This window comes from Onychomys torridus, chromosome 10 (genome assembly GCF_903995425.1).
Source record: "Onychomys torridus chromosome 10, mOncTor1.1, whole genome shotgun sequence".
Taxonomy (NCBI): domain Eukaryota; kingdom Metazoa; phylum Chordata; class Mammalia; order Rodentia; family Cricetidae; genus Onychomys; species Onychomys torridus.
In genome coordinates, this window is record NC_050452.1 from 28,244,959 (window position 1) to 28,268,981 (window position 24,023).

At 40.2% G+C, this 24,023-nt stretch overlaps 1 protein-coding gene across 2 annotated transcripts in view; it reads right to left on the minus strand.

Annotated features, from left to right (window-relative positions):
- Poln (DNA polymerase nu) overlaps positions 1-24,023 on the minus strand; it is a 158,282-nt gene that overhangs the window by 99,643 nt on the left and 34,616 nt on the right. For both annotated transcript variants that reach the window (XM_036201016.1, XM_036201017.1), the window contains 6 exons: positions 23,309-23,421; positions 13,816-13,973; positions 10,697-10,765; positions 9,970-10,030; positions 9,157-9,221; positions 354-437 (listed from right to left, as the gene is read on the minus strand). In XM_036201016.1, coding sequence (XP_036056909.1) covers positions 354-437; positions 9,157-9,221; positions 9,970-10,030; positions 10,697-10,765; positions 13,816-13,973; positions 23,309-23,421 — 550 coding nt within the window. The remainder of the gene's footprint in view (positions 1-353; positions 438-9,156; positions 9,222-9,969; positions 10,031-10,696; positions 10,766-13,815; positions 13,974-23,308; positions 23,422-24,023) is intronic.

Sequence of the window (24,023 nt, forward strand, 5' to 3'; positions counted from 1 at the left end):
GAGGGGAAGGACAGCAGCAGCAGGAAGAGTAAGAAAGCGGTTTTAAGTCTCAGCTCTTAGCTACTACTCTGACCTCTTGGGCTTTTAACTCTGCATTTGGCTCTGGGTTTCTTATTTAATAAGACTGTTACATCTACACATGAGCAAGACAATTTTTTGAAAGGACAAAACTTAACATTACCAGCTAGGTATGGTGGCCCTCAGCTGAAATCTCAGTACTTTGGAAGATGAGGCAGAAGAACTGTCATGGGTTGGAGTAAGCATACAGCCTGGGTTGCTGAGTGAGTTCTAGGCAAGTCTGGGCTACAAAATGAGTCCCTGACTCAAAACAAACAAGTGAAATTGAGCCTTACCTCGCGAAGCTGATTATTACTCATTATGAGAAACTGTTCTCCTGCAACAAAATGGGCTTCTTGCTCCAGTTCCTTGAGGTGAGCCTGAAAAATTGAAATATTATCACTCACAGATTTTATGATTTAAAATAATTCAATCTGCTCATCAAGGAACTCTCAACAAAAGCCCTTAATGGAATAAAAAGTCATCTATAACTTATCAAAATGAACATTTAAAAGCATACATATTGACTTGTGGGGGAATTTTCAGGCTCATAAATTACCTTTTCCTAAATATAGCTGAAACTTAAACAAAAATAAAAGTACACCAAAATGAGGGAGGGAAAGAATATGTTTTTCAGCAATATTAGAACTAGGAAAGGGATCCAGCTCTAGAATTCAGAAGACAGAAATAGATCAAGATATTCTTTAAGCCAATAAGAAGAAATATAAACATGAGTAAAAAATTTAGAAGAAGGGCTGGCAATAGGTAAAAGTACAAGCCTGGTAACCTGAGCTACACCCTTGGAATTCACATGGTGGAAAGAGAACTAACTCCCCAAAATTGTCCTCTGACCTCTACACATGCACGTACACACACACGTAGTAAAAACACTTTAGTGACTTGGTCAGATTGTTTTCAAAGAGAAATTAATAGCCAATAATAATAGAAAAGCAATTCACTTCATTAGTAATCAGGAAAACAGACCAAACTCATGCACAATTTATGATCGTTGCAACCTTCAAACAGCCAGGTGCTTCTTGACTGAGACAGATGTCACCCATGGCAGAGCATACAGACTGTGTGACAGCATCAAGGCTAAGGTGCAGAAGACTGAGAAGTTGTATACAAACTATTAATTTACTCACAGTTCGATAATAAACTAAACTATACTGTTTAGACACTGAAATAGAGGACACATGAATAATAACAAGAATGAAATGTCTTCCAAGGCAGGGTAGTGGTTACTTTTAGAAGCAGAACACAGTTTCTGTCAGGAAAAAGCACATAAGGCTGTGGATATCCCATGCTTTGACCTGGGTGATGGATACCAGAGTTATCTTTTGGGTAATTTATATGGAATTAAAATATTTTTCATTCATCTTTATGCATCTTTCCATATTTTTCATTCTTTAGTAAATTTACCAATTCCTTGAATGAACTGTAGGGATCAAATGTCCACACAAGAAAATTAGTCTAACTTAGTCTAGCCCTTGATGGCCTGTTGTGGGATATTTTGATCACTCTGTGACACTCCAGGCCATCAATAAAGTTTACCTTGATTCAGGGGCAGAGCCAGTGACTGGCTGGCCAGAATTAGCCATAGAGAAACAGCAATTTTTGAAAATCATTTAGAATCTGTAATTGATCTCTCCTGATTTGTACTTTTTTGTGGCAGAATTTTCTGTAAACCTATCTGATATCCTAAATAATGAATAGACTCTCCTCTTTGTATTTATTCAGGAGCAATTTGTAATCCCCAACAAGAAAAATTCTCTTTACTCCATTAAACATTTTTTCTAAAGTATCTGCACCTGAATCAGCCAATAAGATATCATCTATATAATGGTAAATTATAGATTGAGGAAACTGTTTACAAATTAGTTCTAATGGCTATTGTACAGAATATTGACATAAGGTGGGGGCTGTTTGACATTCCTTTTGGAAGAAATTTTCAATGGTACCTTTTAACAGGCTGGGAATGAGTATAAGTAGGCATTGTGAAGGCAAAATTTTCTCTATCCTGTTCTTGTAAAGGTATAGTAAAAAAGTAGTCTTTAAAATCAATTATTATAATAGACCATTTCTTGGGTAATAAAGAAGACAAGGGAATTTTAGGCTTTAAAGAGTCCATTGGCTGAACCACCTTATTTATGACTCTTAAATTTGTTAACATTCTCCATTTTCCAGATTTCTTTTTAATGACAAATATAGGAGAATTCTAAGGACTGGTCGATTCTTAAATATGTTGAACATTTAACTGCTCCTGAACTAGCTGTTCTAGTGCCTGCAATTTTTCTGATGTCAAAGGCCATTGTTCCACCCACACAGGTTTGTCAGTTAACCATTTTAAAGGTAGGGCTGTTGGTACCTGTTGTGTTTGTTTATGTACAACTGTAACAGTCTGTGACTGTTCTTGATAATAACTTTTAACAATTCTTTCAGAAGCATTCTTTATTTTATGGTTTATTTCTGAGATTGGAGGAATGTTAATCTGTGTTTTCCATTGCTGCAACAAATCACATCCCCATAAATTCATTGCTATGTTAGCCACCTATGGTTTCAATTTTCCTATCTGTCCTTCTGGCTCTATACATTCGACCCATCTTGCACTTCATTTTACCTGAGATAAAGTTCCAATCCCTAGGAGAACATATACTTCCTGAAGAGGCCATTCTGGTTGCCAAGATTTTGGTGAAATTATTGTTAATTCTGCACCTGTGTCTACCAAACCCTCAATTTCAATGCCATTTATTTGTATGCATTAGCTTTGGTCAATGGTCATTTGCCAAAATACTTGTCTCCTGGTCTCTCCTGAACTTTTTGTTATATTTATTGAAGCTGTTCTGTCTTTGTTTACATCCAAAGCTGTGTGGTTTTTAATAACAGGTAATCAGTTTTTTAACTGCTCTGAGAATGAGTTTCTCTGATACTGGTAGGGAATGATTGAACCAAATTTGATATTGGAGCCTGCAGGAGGCCCCTCAAAACCAATGGCAAAAAGGTTACCTTGCCTGTCCCTTGTTGATCTGCATTTATTAGTCCAATGCTAGCCTTTGCCATAGCTTCTGCATATTCCAAAAGGCTGGTGCCTTCTGTTTGGATTATCTCTAGAAAAAACATTGTTTCTAGGAACATCTTATCTACAATACCTATGATGATATATTGTGTACCCTAATAAAATTTCCCTGAAGATCAGAGAACAGAACAAGCCACTAGATTAAACATAGATGCCAGGCAGTGGTGGTACACACCTTTAATCCTAGCACTCAGGAGGCAGAGCTCTGTCTGGAGCTCTGTGAGTTCAAAGCTACCCTGGACTACATGACATTGATTCAGTCTAGGAGAGAAACAGAGCCAGGCAGTGGAGGCACACACCTTTAATCCCAATACTTGGGAGTCACATGCCTTTAATCCCAGCACTTGGGAATCACATGCCTTTAATCCCAGCACTATGAAGGAAGTAATATGGCTGGGTAGATAAAGGGATATAAAGCATGAGGAGATAGGAACTAAAGTTTTTTTCAGGCTAAGGAATCCTAGAGGTAACAGATGGTTGTGGCTTGTACCTCCATCTCTCTGATCTTTCAGCATTTACCCCAATATCAGGATCTGGGTTTTTTATTAAAAGATCATTTAACATTCATGTTACAAATACCTTTTCAAATGACCTTGTTTACCACAATTAAAACATCTGACATTTTGATTTTTCTTGAAATTTTTAGAAATCACCTTTCCTATCCAAGTATCATTGTAAGTGTGAGATCAAATATCAACTGTATTTTGGGTTCATTCATCTATAGGTGCTGATCATCCCTTTAAGGGCCTAATAACACTTTTGCATTGTGAATTAGCAATTTTCAAAAGCCAAAGATTCAATTAATATTTGTCTAACTTCTGGATATGATATCATTCTATTTACAGCTGAAGTCAATCTTTGTAAAAAAAAAAAAATCAATGAAGACTTCTTTTGGGTCTCTTATAATTTTAGTAAATGACTCAGTCCTCTTTCCTGATTCTTCAACCCTGTCCCAAGCATCCAAAGCTGCTATATGTCATACAGCCAAAGTGTGATCATAAAATGTCTTTGCAAATCAGCATACTGACTACAATTGAAAAGATGGTCTTGGGAAATTTCAATACTTCTAGCCCTACTTTGTTGTTCTATAATCCTAGCTCCACCATGTTTTCCATTGTAATTGAGGACCAGCTTCCAATATTGCTATAGCTAAATCTTTCCAGTTTAGTGGAATAATTCTGTTCTGAGTTGCCCATGAATTTAACATCTGGTTCACAAAGGGTGAATGCATACCATATGAAATGACTGCTTCCTTAAATCTCTTCAAATCTAACATTTCTACAGGATCCCAGTTACCTTCTGCATAGCCTTGGGGGTACCTATCATCTGGCGGTCATTCTTATATGGTAAATGGATAATTAAGGTTGGTTTTCTAATAACCTTGGGATGCTCCTCTTCAGTTTCATAATGCAACAGTGCAGTAGGTTCTGCTCTAAATTCCTCTTTTTGTGTCTAAGTATTTTTCTTATTTTCATTGGTAGTCTTTCTAAGGCTCGTACCTTATCAGCACTAAATTTTTCTAAGGCTTGTTTCTTATTAATAGGAAGTCCTTCTAAGGCTTGTATCTTATCAATAGTAAGTATTTCTAAGGCTTATATTTTAATCAAATTTTCATCTTTGGCTCAGTTATTAAACCACTTTTTAAAGGATAAAATATGAATTACCAAACTGATAGTAATTACAGTTGGCATTATGTCAATCCCAGCTAAGTGGTTTATCCCCTCATTTATTTTTCTATACGTAAGTCATCCATAGTAGCACTATACAGTCCTAACTCCTTACATTGTGATATTCCCAAGTCTTAAAATGGGAAAGATTTTTTTAAATATTATTTAACTCTCTCCTCAAGGACTTCCCAAGTGTCTTACCAAGTCTGCTGACTTCTCAGTTTGTCCTCAGCAACAGTACCATAAGCAGAGGGCTCAAGCCCCTCCTGTGATTTCAAGTCACAAGCCCACTTTCTGGAGTCCTGTGAGTGACTCTTGGAGAGGCTCAGGCAGTGACTGTGGTGGTGCTGGCTGGCATGACTTCTCCATCTGTGTGGTCATGCTACATGCTGGAGCGCCAAATGTAGTTTTTCTGTTATCTTAGAAGCTGACCTGAATCTGATATTTTAATAATCATCTGCAGTATCATGGCCCCACAGTCAGTGCCCTACAGGTCACTGAGGCCACAGCCTTGCAGGGCTATTGGTCCCATGGCCTGGTTTATGAAAGTTTAAATTATAAGTCTCTATCATTCTATTTACTAACAAAGACTTGGAAGTCAGATGTGGGGCTGAAAATCTGCTAGATCAGAGAAATTGAGAAACAACCAGTTGACCATCCTTTTTGGCCAGAGACATCACAAGAGACATGTCTCTTTCCTCATCCCAGAACCAAAAGGGAAGCTCAAACTCTCGTCCCCACGCTTTTCTTCCTGTGCGTCTTCTCTATCCAAATTGCTGGCTTCTCTATGGCTAATTCCGGCCAGCTAGTTGCTGGCTCCATCCCCTGATTCAAAGTAAACTTTATTGACAGTTTGGAGTGTCATAGTGCAATCAAAATATCCCACAACAATGGCCCACTGAAGACCGCCCTCAATACACACACACACACGCACACGCACACGCACACGCACACACTGGGTGCAATGCTTGTCCCCCCCTACATGAGTGCATGTCTTAGTCACTGTTCTGTTGCTGTGAAGAGCATGACCAAGGCACCTCTTACAAAACAAAGCATTCAATGTGGCCTCTTTTTTTTTTTTTCTTTGTTTTGTTTTGTTTTACAGGTTTTCTCTGTGTAGCCCTGGCTATCCTGAATTCATTCTGTAGATCAGGCTGGCCTGGAACTCAGAGATCTGCCTGCCTCTCTGCCTCCTAAGTGCTGGGACTAAAGGCTGTGCCATCATCACTTGGCTGAGAGTTCTACTCTTGAGCCACAGGCCAAGCCACGAGACACTGTGCTTGATATGGGCTTCTGAAATCTCAAAGCCCACCTCCAGTAACACACTTCCTCCAACAAGGCAATAACTTCTAATCCTTCTAATCCTTTAAAATAATTCCACTCCCTGTGACTAAACATTTAAATATATGCCCCTATTGGGGGGACTTTTATTCAAACCATTACATTCCCCTCCATGGCTTCCATAGGTTATAGCCATATCATAATGCAAAAATGCATTCAGTCCAACCTCAAAAGTCTCCATAGTCTATCATAATTTCAACACTGTTTAAAAGTGTTGAGACACATGGAATTTTTTTTTTTCAAGATAGGGTTTCTCTGTGTAGCTTTGGAGCATGTCCTAGAACTCACTCTGTAGACCAGGCTGGCCTCAAACTCACAGAGATCTGCCTGGTTCTGCCTCCTGAGTGCTGGGAATAAAGGCATGCACTACCACCTCCCGGCTCATGGAAATTTCTTAACTGTAACCCCCTGTAAAATCAAAATTAAAAAAGCAGATCACATTCTATTGTTGTGCCCAGGTTGCAAAACCCCCAAGCAAGACCGCCACAGAGCCAATATCTGATGCAAGCACACAGAGGCTTTTAATAACAAAACAAGCAAGCTTGGTCCACATCCAACATTGGACACAGTGGGTGGAGGAGAACTTCCCGAACACTCACTCAAAGGGGTTTTTATAGGAAAGGTTTACATGCAGCTTGGGATTGGATGAGGGGGTTAGGGGTGAGGTAGTTCTTTGAAGTTACTGGCTGAACTATAAGCATGAACTGATGGCTAACAGGATTCAGGGTATCTACAGAGACATAAATTTTTACTCCCTATGCCCTGATTTTGTTGAACCCAGGATATATACATTCAGATTTATTGTCCCAGTCCTTTTCTCTTATAAGCTCAATTTCTTGTCAGTTGAGCCCATTACTCCCCATATCCTGTTTTGTCAAGTCCAGAATACATAGATTTATTGTTCCAGCCTTGTAAGTTCAACTTCTGGTCACTTCGAAAACTGCTGGTCAGCAAATACCTTTAGAGGAGGGGAGGGGAAAGTGTCTCTCAAGATGGCTACTGATTTTTCCCTTTCACTACCAATATACAATGGCACAGAATATACATTAGCATTCCAAGAGGGAGGAAAAGGAACAGAGTGAGGAAATACTGAACTAGATCAAGACCAAAAACCAGCAGGACAAACTCCAAATTCTGCATCTCCATGTCTGACATCAAAGTGCTCTTCAGATCTACAACTCCTTTTAGCTTTCTTGACTACAACATACTTCTTTTTCTTGGGCTGGTTCTACACCCACTCTGCAACTCAGTTTGGCTGGTATCCCATGACTCTGGCATCTCCAACATCTTGTGGTCTCTAACACAATCCAGGCTTCACCTTCACAGCTTCAAGAAATGGCCTATATGAAGGCACACCCCTGAAACATGTCTGGCCTCAATGGGTTTCCTTAGCTATGGATGGAGATTCCACAACCCCTTCTTGTATCCTTGATTCTAAAGCCAGAAACACATGGCTGTTGCTAAAGTTGCTTTCTGATGTTAATGGTTTCCTTTACAGTTTAAGCTTTTCTTTAATTCCTGTTTATAAGTTGGAAGTTTAGCTGTATGGGGTCTTGCCCTGAGGTCACCATTCCCTTATTTCATTTAGCAACAGGCTTTTCTTAAGCTTTTTTAACTCCTTGGACACAGGAATTGGCTCCAACATCATCTTTCATGGTATTCTTTTTCTCCTCACATTGTATATTTTATATTTCTCTTTGTCCAGTTTGCTCCTTTTCATTATATGTAAGAGTGATTACTAGCCAGGTGGTGTTGGCGCATGCCTTTAATCCCAGCACTTGGGAGGCAGGGGTAGACAGATCTCTGTCAGTTCAAGGCCAGCTTGGTCTACAAAGTGAGTTCCAAGATAGCCAGGACTTTTACACAAAGAAACCCTGTTCTGAAAATCAAAAAAAAAAAAAAAAAAAAGTGATTACTAATAACCACATGATACAGTGTCAATACTAGGCTGTCTTGAATTCTCTTCTGCCAATGCCAATAATCCAAAACACTTCAATTTGGCCTCAGGCAGATTTTTAGGGCAAGAGCAAAAATCAGCCACATTCTTTACCAAAATATCACAAGAATGATTTCTAGGCCACTTGCTAATATTCTTCCCCTCTGAAACCTGGAGCTCAGCTGTTAAAATTTGCATCGCTCTCACCACTACTATATCCCATCCTCCTACTAGAAGGGCCCAGTAAACCCTACTTAAAGTGTTCAACCACTTTTCTAGTCCAAAGTCTCCCATATCCCTCTAAACAAACAGCATGGTCAGCCTGTCACACAATATCCAAATCCCTGGCACTAACTTCTGTCTCAGTCACTGTTCTATTGCTGTGAAGAGACACTATGAGCAAGGCAAATCTTTTTAAAAAATATTTATTTATTTATGTATATAGTATTCTGCTTGCATATGTTCTTGCCAGCCAGGAGCCAGATCTCATTTCGGGTGTTTGTAAGACACCATGTGGTTGCTGGGAATTGAACTCAGGACCTCAGTTAGTGCTCTTTACCTCTGAGCCATCTCTCCAGCAAATCTTATATAAGAAAGCATTTAATTGGGGGCTTGCTTACAGTTTCAGAGGTTAGACCATTATTATCACGGTGAGGAACATGGTGGCACATAGGAAGACATGGTGCTGGAGAAGTAGCTGAGAGTTCTACATCCTGATCCATAGGCCAAGAGAAACACTGGGCTTGGCATGGGCTTTTGAAACTTCAAAGCCAACCCCTAGTGACACATTTCCTCTAACTAGGCCACACTGCCTAATCCTTCTCATCCTTTCCAATAGTGCCATTTCCTGACAACTAACCTTCAAATATGTAAGTCTATTGGGGCCATTCTTATTCAAACCACTACAGTGCAATAGATGTCAATGGGCTGCAAACTCTTCAACACATGGTCTTCCCCTCAAGGAGTCCAGGAGAAGGATGAACAGTACTAATAATATTCTAGGGCCAATAGGGAAGGGAAATAAACATCAGAATCTAAGGAGAGCAATGACAATTACAGATTCTGAAATATTAGCTTACCCCAAGGAGTGCTGATGTCCTCTCCATTTCTTCTTTGTCAACTGGAATCTTATGGTTTTCCATCACTGTGAGTCAAAATCAAAAGCAGGTCATATTTTCATTGCATTAATCAATCCTTCTCAGTAGACTGAAGAGCCCTACTCTCTAATGACCTAATGATAGCAATGTTCATTTACTCAGGCCCCATTGTAAGTCAATCTCTGTTTTGTTAGGAAACAGAAGCATTGAAAGAACTGGCCTGCTAGGGAATACAGTCTAGTGACAGAGCACTTGCCCAGCACAAGCCAGGTCCTGGGTTTAGTCCCAAGGTGGGAAGGATGTAGGGATTGCATTGGTTCCAGCCAGGCCCTTTGCATACTATGGGTGGAGAGCCATTCCTGGCCCTGAAGCAGTACCTAGTCAGAGGAAAAGATGGGCAAAATCCCTGGAGGGGGCTTAAAGGGAGGGTCTCAAGTGCTAGGAGAGAGGAGCAGGAGCAGAGAACTGGAGAATTAGCCTGAAGTTGAGATAACACAGGTGGGTAAATGTCAATGAGACCTCCTTCTGGCTAGACAGAAAAGGAGGGGGTTTCCATGGCTAGATGCCAGGCCTTCAAGTCCTTCTAGACCAGGAGGTGATGTAGCCCATATCCTCTTGTTGCAGAAGAAAAAAATGTGATAGCAACCTCTTTGGATGAAATACAGTACCCACTCTATTATAGAAGAAGATTCTAATATATATATATATATATATATATATAAAAGAAGATTCATTCCTAAACAATGTAAAGATTCTCCAGAAAGATAACTATACTTTGTTTTTATGGTAACTCACCTGCCAAAATTGGTATCAAAGGAAGTTCCAAAGTACAAAATAGTTGCCATAAGCCATAAGCCTGTTTCATGGAAGAAATAATATCAATACAGCTTTGAATTATTATCTGCATTTTGTTGAAAAGCTATTTGACTTGTTGTATAAGGATTAAAGTGACCCCTGTCTGAAGTGGTTCCTCCTACTGGCTTCATACTTTTTAAAATTTTATTTATTTTTATTTCTAATGTGCATTGGTGTTTTGCCTGCAAGTAGGTCTGTGTAAGAATGTTGGATTCCATCGAATTGGAGTTACAGACAGTTGTGAGCCACCATGTGGGTGCTGGGAATTGAACCCAAGACCTCTGGAAGAGCAGCAAGTGCTCTTAACTGCCAAGCCACCTCTCCAGCCTCTTCATTCTTTTTTTAAAAAAAATCTTATTTCTTTTACAGAGAATATTTTACTACTATCTGAATATCTGGTAGAGATATTCTGAAATTTCATAAGACCTTTGCTTTCTTACTTTGAGGAGGAGTATTTGCATCATTTTACTCTTCCATTTTAACTACAGAATAGTTCACTGAACTCCAATCATTTTACCTATTCATTTTCTGAGTGAGGCACAGATTAATTTGGCCTTAGGAAAACATCTCACTTCATATTCAAAACACTAAGTGTGACTGTGACTATGGGAACAAATGAAAATACAGGCCTTTTATAGCCAGAAATTACAGTATAAAAATGTCTTGCCTTCAACTTGGAACAGAGATCCATTGTGAGGTTGTAGAGTATCCTCAGGTCCACACACACATTCTGACTCTTTAAAATAAATACATTAAAATTCAGATGAACTTGGCAGCAATTTTCATCATAGTCTGTGAACTGATGTCACTTACAAAAGTGTTTCTAGTGACATGGTAAGATGCTCCTGACAAGGTCCATAAGAGAAAAATACCTCCATTGTGCAATTTAGGCTGTCCACAGGGAGACACTTCCCCAGCCCAGCATTTTCTGTCTTCATTGTGCAGATAGAAAAACAGAGTTCTCAATGCTAGTTGCAACGATTAAATGATTGACAGAGCCAGAATAAAGAGTCTCACACCCCACAGCCTCTCCTCTCTGCTCTGTCACGCAGCAACCACTTGATGGGTGTTACATTCCACACTAATCTATCCATTAACACCTGAGGACAGGTAAACTGAAAAGCCACAAACATGTTCAAAGGACAGAGAGGGGAGTTGGGATAAGAGGCAGCCCCTCATCAGTCTGTGTCCTTCCTAACAGGGATCTTCATGACCTTCTACTCAACATCCCACTCTGCCAAAGAACCCCAAACTCTGGACTAAACCATCACATTAGAAGAAACTCAAAGTCTGTGACTGCTAGTTAGATATATGCTAGCATGCTTCTTCAGTCATTTCCTGATCTTGTCTTGAAGGAGCCTAACAACGTTGGTGCAGCAACGCCAGTACCAATCCCTGTTTGACAAGACTTCTGTTATCTCACTTCTGCCCAATCAGGAGTTCAACCCCCATTTGAATCCATAATTCTCCTACTCCCATCCTTTACTCCTTAAAAACCCTGCAATAACTAAGCTCAATGCTCTCCCTAATCCAATGCTGTGCTGGAATAGGCAGAGAGCCCAAGCTCCAGTTTGCAATAAAGGCTCTTTGCTTTTGAATATTAACTCAGACTCCTGGTAATTTCTGGGGGGCTCATGATGCAGGCACAACAGACTTTCTCATGAACAATTCAGGAGATATGAGGCAGAGGACCACATCTATGCCACCACCTAGAACAATGCCACATGGCTTTCTGCAGCTTTTTCAACTACAAAGTGATCACAAGCTTCCACTTTGAACCATTCGAAGACAGGCCTGTTCTCTGGCATGACACAGCCCCTGAGAGCCCTAGGAACCTGGATCCCAAAGCCTCCCTTCTCCTTCCCAAACTGCCCTGTTGTTACCTCTAAGAAGCTAATTTTCTAGGAGGCCTTGCCGTCCCCATGCCATTCCTTCTATCTGAGCTCCCTTCCATTCTGAGCAACTCAAATCACCTCTTTAGAATGGTTTAGAAGCAGATCCCATAGACTAAAGGTGCAATTTCAATCTCTTAACTCTCATGCACTGCAAGGCTCTACATAGCCATATCTTGCCAATAACCATGATTGGAATTGCATTTAAAGCTGCCTCTTATCCTCATGAGGCCAGGACAAGGGGCCTGAGGAACAGAGAACAGGAGATTCGGAGCTGGCTCAACAGCATGACTAAGCATCTGGGCCAGCCTGTATTAGAGGAACACACTCTCTATAGCTGATTTTCATTCCATGCAGCCATCTTACCCCTGAATCATATGTGGGAATGGTAAGAAGAAACTAGACTCAGTCATAAATCCCAAATGAATCATGGCATCAATTATACCCTGGACAAGATGAGTGAACAGTAGTATAACCAACTGTGAACTGGGACAGGTGGACAGTTTCTTTTTTTTTTTGTTTGTTTTTGTTTTTGTTTTTGTTTTTTCGAGACAGGGTTTCTCTGTAGCTTTGGAGCCTGTCCTGGACTAGCTCTGTAGACCAGGCTGGCCTCGAACTCACAGAGATCCACCTGCCTCTGCCTCCTGAGTGCTGGGATTACAGGCGTGCGCCACCACTGCCTGGCTAAAATGGCATTTTGGGGTTTTTTGGGGGGGGCGCTATACTGGCAGTATTTTCCTTGGGCATTTTGCTGCTGAGTTACCAGGAACATTTGAAAGTTTTTTTTTTTTAAGATTTATTTATTTATTATGTATACAGTATTCTGTTTGTATGTATGTCTGCACACCAGAAGAGGGCACCAGATCTCATTATAGATGGTTGTGAGCCCCCATGTGGTTGCTGGGGATTGAACTCAGGACCTCTAGAAGAGCAGTCAGTGCTCTTAACCTCTGAGGCATCTCTCCAGTCCCGACAATTTCTTGTAGTCATATCAGCTTCTGTTTGGAGAATCTTTGCCTGGTAGAGTAGGACTAGAGAGGGAAGAGGGATACAAGTTCTAAAACTGAATCTTGGCTCCTATATTGCCACTGTCTCCAGGCTGCCAGAACCACAGATTCCCATTCTTGCAAGAACTGTATCTTCTTGATTCTGCAATCTATTTCATGACCTTCTGGTATACCTACTTTTAAATTCAGTATTTCTGGTATTTACAGTCTATCTCTATGGGACACAGATACTCTACACATGGTAGTTAAGAAGATGAAGGGCAGAGTGTGCAGGCTCTCACATCTGCTATGCCTTTGGCTGTCTGAATGCTCACCTGTAGTGTTCCATCATATGACTGAGTGGAGGCTTCTGGCCATGAACACACTGCTGTCCTACACCTCTCCTTCAGGATAGGTAGACCCTAAAGATCAGGAGCAGCCCCAGCATAAGAGGGCTTGGAAAAACTCACCTTGTCCTCTCTATGTAGACTGAGGTGGCTGTCATAGGAAGTCAGCCAACAAGAACATATCACCAGTGCTAAAGAGTTACAAAAGGACACAGAGGAGGTGCTACTGACACTGAAGAATTCATAGAAAAATTACTCTGTAAACGAGACTTCCCAGGATATCTTTTTCTGACTTTATTCATTGACCTCTACCAGAAACACTTCAGCCAAAAGGATTTAGATGGGACAAATGAAATGAAAATGGGTGCTAGCAATATTCTTGTTACTATTAGATTATCTATGAAGTAGAAAAAGTCAGGGTTGTATTAAAATAGATAGAACCTCATCTTAAACATCTTACAATGTGGTTGGGGATTTAGCTCAGTGGTAGAGTGCTTGCCTAGCAAGCACAAGGCCCTGGGTTCGATCCTCAGCTCTGGCAAAAAAAAAAAAAAATCTTACCACAATATTTCTTGAGGTATCACCAAATGTACTGCTTGGTTTGACTACAATGGACTTTTCTAGGTGTTTTGCCACTAAATCTTCAAATGAAGGCGCAGTGTCACTAGGATCTATGAGCCATGCAGCAACTCTGGGATCTAGTCCTACAAAACCTGCAACTGTAGAGGAAAAGGTCACTTAAATCACAAACAATTGTTGCTTTTCCCATATTTACACTAAGCAGAGTTCTTTCCAAATATGAAACACAAGTGACTGAGAAACGAAGAAATGTTCAACATCCTTAGCCATTAGGGAAATGAAAATTAAAACTACTTTGAGATTTCATCTTATCCTAGTCAGAATGTCCAACATCAATAAAACAAACGAGAGCACAGCTGGCAAGAATGATGGCAAAGGAGAACACTTATCATTGCTGTGGGAATACAAATTGGTACAGTCACCGTGGAAATAAGCGTGAAGTTTTTTCAGGAAGCTGGGAATAGATCTACCTCAAGATCCAGCTATATCACTCTTGGGCATATACCCAAAGGACTCACATTTTACTACAGAAATATTTGATTAATCATGTTCATAGATACTCTATTCATAATTGCCAGAAATTGTCCATTAATTGATAAATAGATAATGAAAATGCAGTATATTTACACAATGGAATATTATTCAGCTGTTAAAAAAATGAATTTTTTTTTTCTGCAGGTAAATGGATAGAGCTAGAGAAAAAAATCCTGAGTGAGGTAACCTAGACCCAAAATAGACAATTACATGTCTTCTCTTATATGTATATATTAAGCTTTTAAGCCTTTGATATGTATGCTAAAATTTAAATAACCACAGAAGTTAGGTACCTAGTAAGAGACTAGGGGGATGGAGATGATCTTCCAAGTAAGGGAAAATCGAATACAGTGTTATGGGGAGACAGAGGGGAACTAGAATAGAAGGATTAAATAGGAAGGAGAATGGGAGATCAGGGTAAAGGAGGAAATATGAGAGAGACAAGTAACACTAAAGTTCTTTGAAAAGCCACAGGGAAACTTACTACTATAGAAGCTTTCTAATATATACATACAAGAAAAGACTCTAAATAGATTCATCATAATGGGGTAGACAATGTCCCAACTAGATTTTTTTCTCTGTGTAACAGCCCTAGCTGCCCTGGAATTCACTTTGTAGGCCAGGCTGGCCATGAACTCACAGAGATCCATCCTGCCTAGCCTCCCAAGTACTGGGATTAAAGGCATGTACCACTGTTGCCCAGCCCAAATAGATTTCTTATGTCACCAAGTAAAGCTTCCAATGCTAGGAATGGGTAACAAATTTTTGAGTTGTTGGTCAAAGCAGTCCCATGGAACCCCCAAAACATCATAGGCTATTGTTAAGTCTGTTGATTGCTTTCCATAATGAGATGGTAAGACCCTATTGTTGAAGACAACATTTGTTTATGTTACTGAACATGGAGAAGTCGAGTTGGTGCCAAACTAGAAGCTTAACCTCTACTGTATTCATGGTACTGGGAGGTATTCTGTACTCTACCAAAGGATAAAGGCAATCATCAATATTACCCAACTACAAACATTGTTACCTATAACAGTGACATGCCTATAAGTTTTTCTGTTTTGGTTTGGTTTGTTTGTTTTTATTTTTCAAGTCAGTTTCTCTGTGTAGTCTTAGCTGCCCTGAAACTCACTCTGTAGACCAGGCTGGCCTTGAACTCACAGAGACTCACCTGCCTTTGCTTCCCAAGTGCTGGAATTAAAGGTATATACCACTACCACAAAACAACCTGCCTATAAGCTATTCTGGTACAATAGTGGCACAAAAGTTATAAGAGTAACCAACTACTTTTTGATTGGATTAAGGCTCAGTCATGAGATGGAATCCATACCCAACACTACTAAAGTGCTAACAACCTGAAACTAGATAGGATATTGGCCTGGTGGGAAACTTATTATTCTGCTAAAGGATTTGGCAATAAAATGACTCCTAATATTGGTATATCCATAGATCACCGTCTCACTAAACACTAATCAGAGAAGCATCTTCATGCAATAGATAAGAATTAACAGAGACACCTACAATTGCACAATGTGCAAAAAGTGAGAGATTTTGGAGCACTCAATCCTAAATGGGACATCAAGCCCCTCCCCTCAGAGCTCAAGAATCTATGAGTAAGAGGAAGCAGAAAGATTATCAAAACCAGAAGTGAGGAATGATTCCAAGGAAACTATGTTATATATACAACTGGACTTACGCATACATGAACTCAGAGACTGTGGCAGTATGCATAGGGCCTACACAGGTTCAATCCAGACAGTATCCCACCACTGAGATGGGGAAGTGGGCACAGGGCCCCATTCTAACCAAGAAGCTATCTGCAACTGATATCTGCTGGCAAAGGGTGAATCAGTTTTCTACAATGGAGTGTCATTGGGTATATCAACCACATTCTAGGGTAAGCCTCATGGGTAGGAGTAGTGGGCCAATAAAAAAGAAACTCTATAGGTTTTTTTGTGGACTTTTTGTTTCAATTTGTTTTGCAATTTTTTTAAATAGTGATTTTGTTTTTGTTTTTGTTTTTTGAGACAAGGTTTCTCTGTAGCTTTGGAGCCTGTCCTGGACTAGCTCTGTAGACCAGGCTGGCCTCGAACTCACAGAGATCCACCTGCCTCTGCCTCCCGAGTGCTGGGATTACTGGCGAGCACCACCACCCGCCCGGCCAATAGTGGGGTTTTTTAAACTTGTTTATTTTTATTTCGTATGCAATGGTGTCTTGCCTGCATGGATGTCTGTGTGAGGGTGTTGTATCTCCTAGAACTGAGTTTCAGAAAGCTTTAAGCAGCCATGCAGATGCTCAGAATTGAAGGTAGGTCTTCTGGAAGAGCAGCCAGTATTCTTAACCACTGAGCCATCTCTCCAGACCCCACAATTTTTTACCTGATAGGTTTTTGTTTATTTGTTTTGATTTTCATTTCTGTGGTTTTGTGAGATTTTTTTTTTTAAAGAAGAGGTGAGGAAAGATCTGGGAGGAGTTAGAAAAAGATCTGGGAGGAGTTAGGGAAAGGAAACATAACGAAAATATATTATATAAAGAAATCAAATAAAAAGAAACAACCCCCCCAAAAGATTAATTTTCCAATGACTAATAATTTTTGCTGTCCTCTCAAATTACAGAACTAAGTACCCCTAAATGACTATTATTTCTCAAAAATTTCTCTTTAAAAAAAATATAGAAGTTAGCATGACAAGTTTTGTGCTTTGTAATTAGCAGACAAAAATAGTCATACTTAACTGCATATATAAAATATGTTAATATCACATATGTTCTAAATAATCACTTGGTTATTGTCATAAAGTCTTGATTTAAGTGATTTTTCCAGTCATTGTCAAATTTCTGAGCTAGTGGCCTGTCAGGTCACAAGACTTTGTGAACACAAGAAAAAACTTCCTTTTTTCTTTTTTGTGTGTATCTGCATGTGTGGTCTGTATATGCCTGTGCATGTGTGTGCATATGATGTGTGTGTGTGTGTGTGTATGTGTGTGTGTGTGTGTGTGTGCGCGTGCGCGCGTGCAAGTGCAAGATCCTGTGCTGTGGATATCGCTCTGTGTAAATAAAGTTCTGATTGGCCAGTGGCCAGGCAGGAAGTATAGGCGGGACAAGAGAGAAGAGAATTCTGGGAAGTAGAAGGCTGGGGAGACACCGCCAGCCGCCGCCATGAAAAGCAACATGTAAAGACACTGGTAAGCCACAAGCCATGTGGCAAAGTATAGATAAGCAGAAATGGGTTAATTTAAGATAGAAAAGGTAGATAACAAGCAGCCTGCCACGGCCATACAGTTTGTAAGCAATATAAGTTTCTGTGTGCTTTTTTGGTTGGGTCTGAGCGACTGTGGGACTGGCAGGTAAGAGAGATTTGTCCTGACTCTGGGCCAGGTAGGAAAATTCTAGCTACAAATGGTGCCCAACGTGTTGGCAAGAATTTCCACCTAAAACCTGAGAAAAAAGATTCTAAAACAGAGCTAAAAAGAACTTCCTAGTTGTCTCTCTCAAGTTAGCGGCAGCCTGCCGGTTTGAGCTACTATGGCGGGTTCCTGGCGTGTGCGTCTGACCTGCAGTGTGGTGGGAATGAGGAATCTACAAGCGGCACTTTACTCTGCTACGTGGTAGATTTAGTCTTTGCTAGTTTAAAAAAAGAAAAAAAAGTTTCTGGGCTATGCACTGCTTTGATAGAACTGCTTCTGATAGTTGATGGTACACATGGCTCCAGACCCAGAGCTGGCAGTAAACTGTACCACCGCCATGTTGGGAAGCTGAGGTGGGCGGAGCCAGCAGCCACAGTGGTGTTTCAGTCTTACAAAGATGGATATTACACAGAAAATCTGGTTTATGTTGTCTTTGGGATTTTTAACTGCAGAAAAAGATTTGATCGTAAAAGCTGTTGAGTTAAACAAGTATGTAAATTTTGAAGGTACCTTGACTTCAAAATTTGGATATAAGGATATGTTGCTTTGGAAAAGAGTCTCTGCTTTTGTTTCCACAGAAAGCCAGAGGCTGTGGATTTGTTCCAGATTAAGATACATCAGGTTTGATCAGCCAAGACCACCTGAAAGGTCTCCAATGACACCATGGCCCAGATGATCTGACATCTAGAATGGTTTCAAGGCAACTGGCTCAGAGGTTCACCCTAATGGACTACTCCATAATCCTAAAATTTTCTTTGTATCCCCATAAGATACAGCGACCCCCTCCAGCAGGAAGTAGTAAGAGAAACTACGCCCACATTCCCAAAATTATCAAGCTGGCTTTGGAGATGGAATTGGCTCACTCCTTCTCTAAATCCAGACATATTGCTAAAAGAAAAGGTTAAGAGATTTTTGTGTCCCAAATCAGAAGAGCCCTCTGGTGTGGGACAGAAAAAAACCAATATTTTTATTTAAAGCAGGTTGATTATAAATGTGATCTCTTTCAAAAGAAGAAAGGGGAATATGATATAGATATAATAGGATAAATGGGTAGATTAGGGAACTTACTTCTAAAGAGCAACAACTTGTTTAAAATGTTTTACATTGGTTTAGATTTTAGTCTATTGATACAAACTTAAAGTTAATTTTGTTATACTGTGTGTATATTTCTAATCATGTTTAAGGCATTATGTTTGTATAGCTCATTTAAAATTGTAATGGATAATTAAAAATAGATTAATAATTAATCATCTGTGATAATCATACTCATAGCCATGTTAGTTACGTCTTCTGGGTATACATAGAGATATTTCAGATAGATAGGTAATCTTCAAATACTTCAAAGACCTTCAGAATATGGCATTTAAAATATTTTTAAAATTTAGACTTTCTGGACAGTGAGACATGTCTGCTCCTGGCAACACCGATTTACTTCAGAGACAATGATGGGCATTGAAGACATTTCATATCTTATCTTCACCTTGGCAAAAATAGCCATTTGGGCAAGAAACTGTTCTTGCCTCGACTGCTTGATCGACTGGACATGCAGGACCCATAGAAAGGTGACCACTGAACTTTGTTTGACAAAATGGTCCTTCAGGTTCCTGCTTCGCAAAGGAAACTGCCAGACATTCTACAGGACACTGAGAGAAGTGACCAAGAGACTCTAGCCCTGTGGGCTGAAGACAGATGCCCCAACTTTACAAAGGAACATTAGGTGACTGTCCAGGCTGCCAGCTGTCTCTGTCTACTCTTGCAAGACTCCTGAAAAATGCTTACATCCTTCTCCCGGTTCTCAGGTAATATTATATCCTTCTGAGGTCTTTGATGTGGTTGAAGACTATATAGTTATAATTTCTTCAGTTATGATAAAAGATAAGTTAGATATAAAACCTTAGACACACAAATATAAGATAGATAGGATATCTTCTTTAATATTGTAACTGTAATTCTTGCTAGATAATTGTTTTGTTATATGTAATTGTACTATGTAAAAGTTAAAACCTTCCTTTAAAAAAAAAGAAAAGGGGAAGTGCTGTGGATATCGCTCTGTGTAAATAAAGTTCTGATTGGCCAGTGGCCAGGCAGGAAGTATAGGCGGGACAAGAGAGAAGAGAATTCTGGGAAGTAGAAGGCTGGGGAGACACCGCCAGCCGCCGCCATGAAAAGCAACATGTAAAGACACTGGTAAGCCACAAGCCATGTGGCAAAGTATAGATAAGCAGAAATGGGTTAATTTAAGATAGAAAAGGTAGATAACAAGCAGCCTGCCACGGCCATACAGTTTGTAAGCAATATAAGTTTCTGTGTGCTTTTTTGGTTGGGTCTGAGCGACTGTGGGACTGGCAGGTAAGAGAGATTTGTCCTGACTCTGGGCCAGGTAGGAAAATTCTAGCTACAATCCTGTGGCCGATATCAGGAGTTTTCCCCAGGCATTCTCCATCTTATTGATTGAGACAAGGTATCTCAGTTGAACCCATTGTTCCTCAGTTTGGCTCTCTAGCTAGCTAGCTTGTTGTAGAGATCCTGTTTCCATCCTCTGGGTGTACTGGAATGGCAGACATACCATCACACCTATTCAACATTTACATGGGTACTCTGGGTCAGAACTGCAGTCCTCACATTCACACAGTAAGCATTTTATCTACTGAGCTGTCTCTCCAGTCCTCTTCAAGAATATCTACCTTGTGGGAAGGTAGCTCGATACACCCAGGTCCTACATGGCTGATTGATATGGGCATCACATCAAAGAAATAGAATCCAAATAGCTGAGAAAGGATAGGGAGTCCAAGCTCACTTGGAACATGAATCTCAATGAAGTCAGAAACCTGGTTTCAGGTCCCTGTTTTTCTCTCCCCGAAACTTTTCTCTCCCAATTTGGGCTTTTCAGCCATTATAGGTGATAAAGCTTCTCTTCCACTTTCTCCCCTGTCTCTTGCAGCGCAGACCACTCATAAGGCTTCACTATGGTCTCAGAGTCATGCCTCCTGAGTCAAGGAGTAGGGCAGGAGCTACCTGAACTCACAGTACCCTGTCACTGCGTCACAGTAAGCAGGCACTGTAGGCCAGGCAGTACAGTATTCCCTGACGTAAGATAGTCTCATAAGACAACTAAAAACAAAAAGGTGCTGACCTTTAAATAAAACCATAATTTTGGATCGCATCACATTAAATGTCAGATTGCCTGGCATCCTTAAGTTATTATTCTAGTCAGAGAGATTTATATTTACCACAGCAGCCAGTGTCAAGACTTCTCCATATTATGGCCATGACAACTGATGTAGGCATATTTGGAACTTTCATTTTGGATGCTTGTGTCCCCAGGACAGCAATGTTTGACTTCACATGACACTGTCTGGTAACACTGACTGACCTCTGATGTTCCAAAGGTAAGAGTTCTACAGAAAAATCTTTTGAAAGGACCTTGGGAAATTGGACAGTACCAAATGTTCTGGATGCTGATCCTTGTAAATGTTTGTAACTGACAAACTGAAGCCTTCCAGGACAAATTACTATTTTTAGTTTTTTAGGTCTCTCCATAGTATTCTCCATAGTGGTCATACAGATTTGCCTTCTCTGCTCTTCACCATTTATTTCAACCTAATAGGCATGTTTTGTTCTGGCACACATATCTTTGATGGTTTATAAAGTTGACCTTTCTTAACTTGAGGAATTTTGAGCTATGATATACACAACCCTGGGCATTTCCTGCCCTGCGCTCAGCCATGTCCTAAGGAACTTGTTACTGTATTAATGTACATACATTAGTATATCTTATTTAAATATTACTAATACTTAACATAAATAAGTAGTAAAAACAACCCACATGTTCATCATGACCAGTTAAAAAGTGTTTTGTATCAAGTTTTACTTGATACAATTACTCTGTGGAACAATTCATTATTTTGAAGATAAGTAAAGAGAAAGAGCCAAATTTCCATCTAGCAGTCTCCAGTTCAAGTTCACTTAGGCAGATGATGAAGGGATCCTCTCTATAGAACTAGTTAATAAATGAAGAAAATGGAGTGGGGTGACAGCTTAGTGATCAAAGTGCTTGCCTTGCAAGCCTGAGAACCAGAGTTCAAATTCTCAGACCCATGTAAATGTCAGATAGGTGTGGCAGCATGCCTGTATTCTCAGAAGGCAAGAGGTGGGGTTCCCAGAGCAAGCTGGCCTCAAACTCAGAGACCTAAGACCAGTCACATCTGCCAACTCTGGGTTTGACTGAGATCATAACTTAATGAATAAGGTAAAACACCATTAGATAATTCACACCATCAACTTCAGGTTTCCATATATGTGCATATATGTGTACATGCACCCCCACACATGTGTGCCTCCAATATACAAATATACACACATGAAAACAGAAAAAGTATAATGGATTTTGGATCTGGCCAGGTTGCAGTTAAGGAACCTAGAGAATCAACAGCTTCTACCATCACAAAAACCAAACCAAAAGCATCACAGGACTAGTGTGGGAGCTGGAATACTGTCAGGACAGCTAGTATTATAAGAAGATTACTGCTCACACTCAGGGAGGTGATGGCATTGCCTTGAGCGTGGGATTCTCACACAATTGAAATATTAAAGCTTAATCTTATGTTGTTTGAGATTTGTTACAAAATACTGAGGAGTCGGTGGCTTGAACAATGGAGAGTTTGAAAAACGAAGACAAAAATCAGTTGTATGTTGAATCTTGGTCAAGCTGTGATGAGTAATTTTGTGTGTGTTAGAAATTATAATAATTTTCTCAACATTTTATTAAGAATATTTTAAAACACAGATAACTTGGAAATTTTTTATAGTTAAAACTCAAAGACTCGCCCGGCGGTGGTGGCGCACGCCTGTAATCCCAGCACTCGTGAGGCAGAGGCAGGCGGATATTTGTGAGTTCGAGGCCAGCCTGGTCTACCAAGCAAGATCCAGGAAAGGTGCAAAGCTACACAGAGAAACCCTGTCTCGAAAAACAAAAAACAAAACAAAACAAAAAACCAAAAACTCAAGGACTCAATGATGAATGCTTTTGCCATGTTTAGTTTTTTTCCTACTCTTGTTCTTTCTTTTGGTTTTTCAAGACAGAGTTTCTCTTTGTAACCCTGGCTGTCCTGGAACTTGCTCTGTAGACCAAGCTGGCCTCGAACTCAGAGACCTACTGGCCTTTGCTTACTGAATGCTGGGGTTAAAGGCATCCACCACCACACCCAGCTATTCCCTCCTCTCTTAAAAATAATAAATGCCCTGCACTGTTTGATATTATCTTACTGCAGTTTAATTTTTACTGTCTGTATCCATTAGTGGTAATAATGAAGCCCATTGTGACTGTGCTTCATGGGTCATTCTTTCCTACTTATGTCACCAAAGGAGTATGAACGGGCACAAAAGCAAGTATAAACCAAACACATCAGGGGAAGTGCCTTTTCCTACTCATGGCAGGTGAAGAAACAGCATCTGTGAGACCAGGCGCCCTGGAGCAGGTGACATGGTGGTCTGACCACCTTTCCAAATCTTAATGACAATGAGGATGGTGGCTTACCATGCTTCCAACTATCATCTTCATCAAAGAACTGCAGTACTGTTCTCACAAAGTCCTTGGCATTAAAACAAACAACAGGGCATTTACATCTAAGTGTCCAAAACAGCATGTTCCTAGACAAAGGAAAATTCACCAATTTAGATAGTAACTCAAATCTTGGGGAAATGTTGTAATATTAAATAACTAGCTATCCTTACATAACACACACACCTCAATTAACTAAAGAATCCTGTGAAGTGGGCATTACTTCTTATATACAGTTCATACACTGTGAAGCCTGGACTCAAGGCTTATCTCTGAGCAGAGCTTCTAGTCCTGAAGCTCTTATGCAGAGTACACACACTGGACCTGGCCCAAGCCCCTCCAATCATTCTACCTCTCAGTATGCCAGGTCTTTCCTTCTGCCATTTCACTGTGCTACTTGTACTCATACTGTTGGATATGGCATATGCTCCTTCTTGTCTACTCTTCTCCCAGAACTTGGGCAACCTGCTCAAGGGCTGTTCTGGGCAAGCAGCCTATCCACACACCTTTCACAGAAAGGGCCCACTTGTGCTGAACTGTAGCATGCTTCCATCACTTCCTGAGCTTCTGCGTGTGGGGTAACAGTTAACACTTACCAGATGTGTGCAGATACCAGGCAAACATTTCACGAGGTTACTGCACTAACACTTAATCACAGTGCTACAAGGCAGGAACTCCATCCAGTATGTGG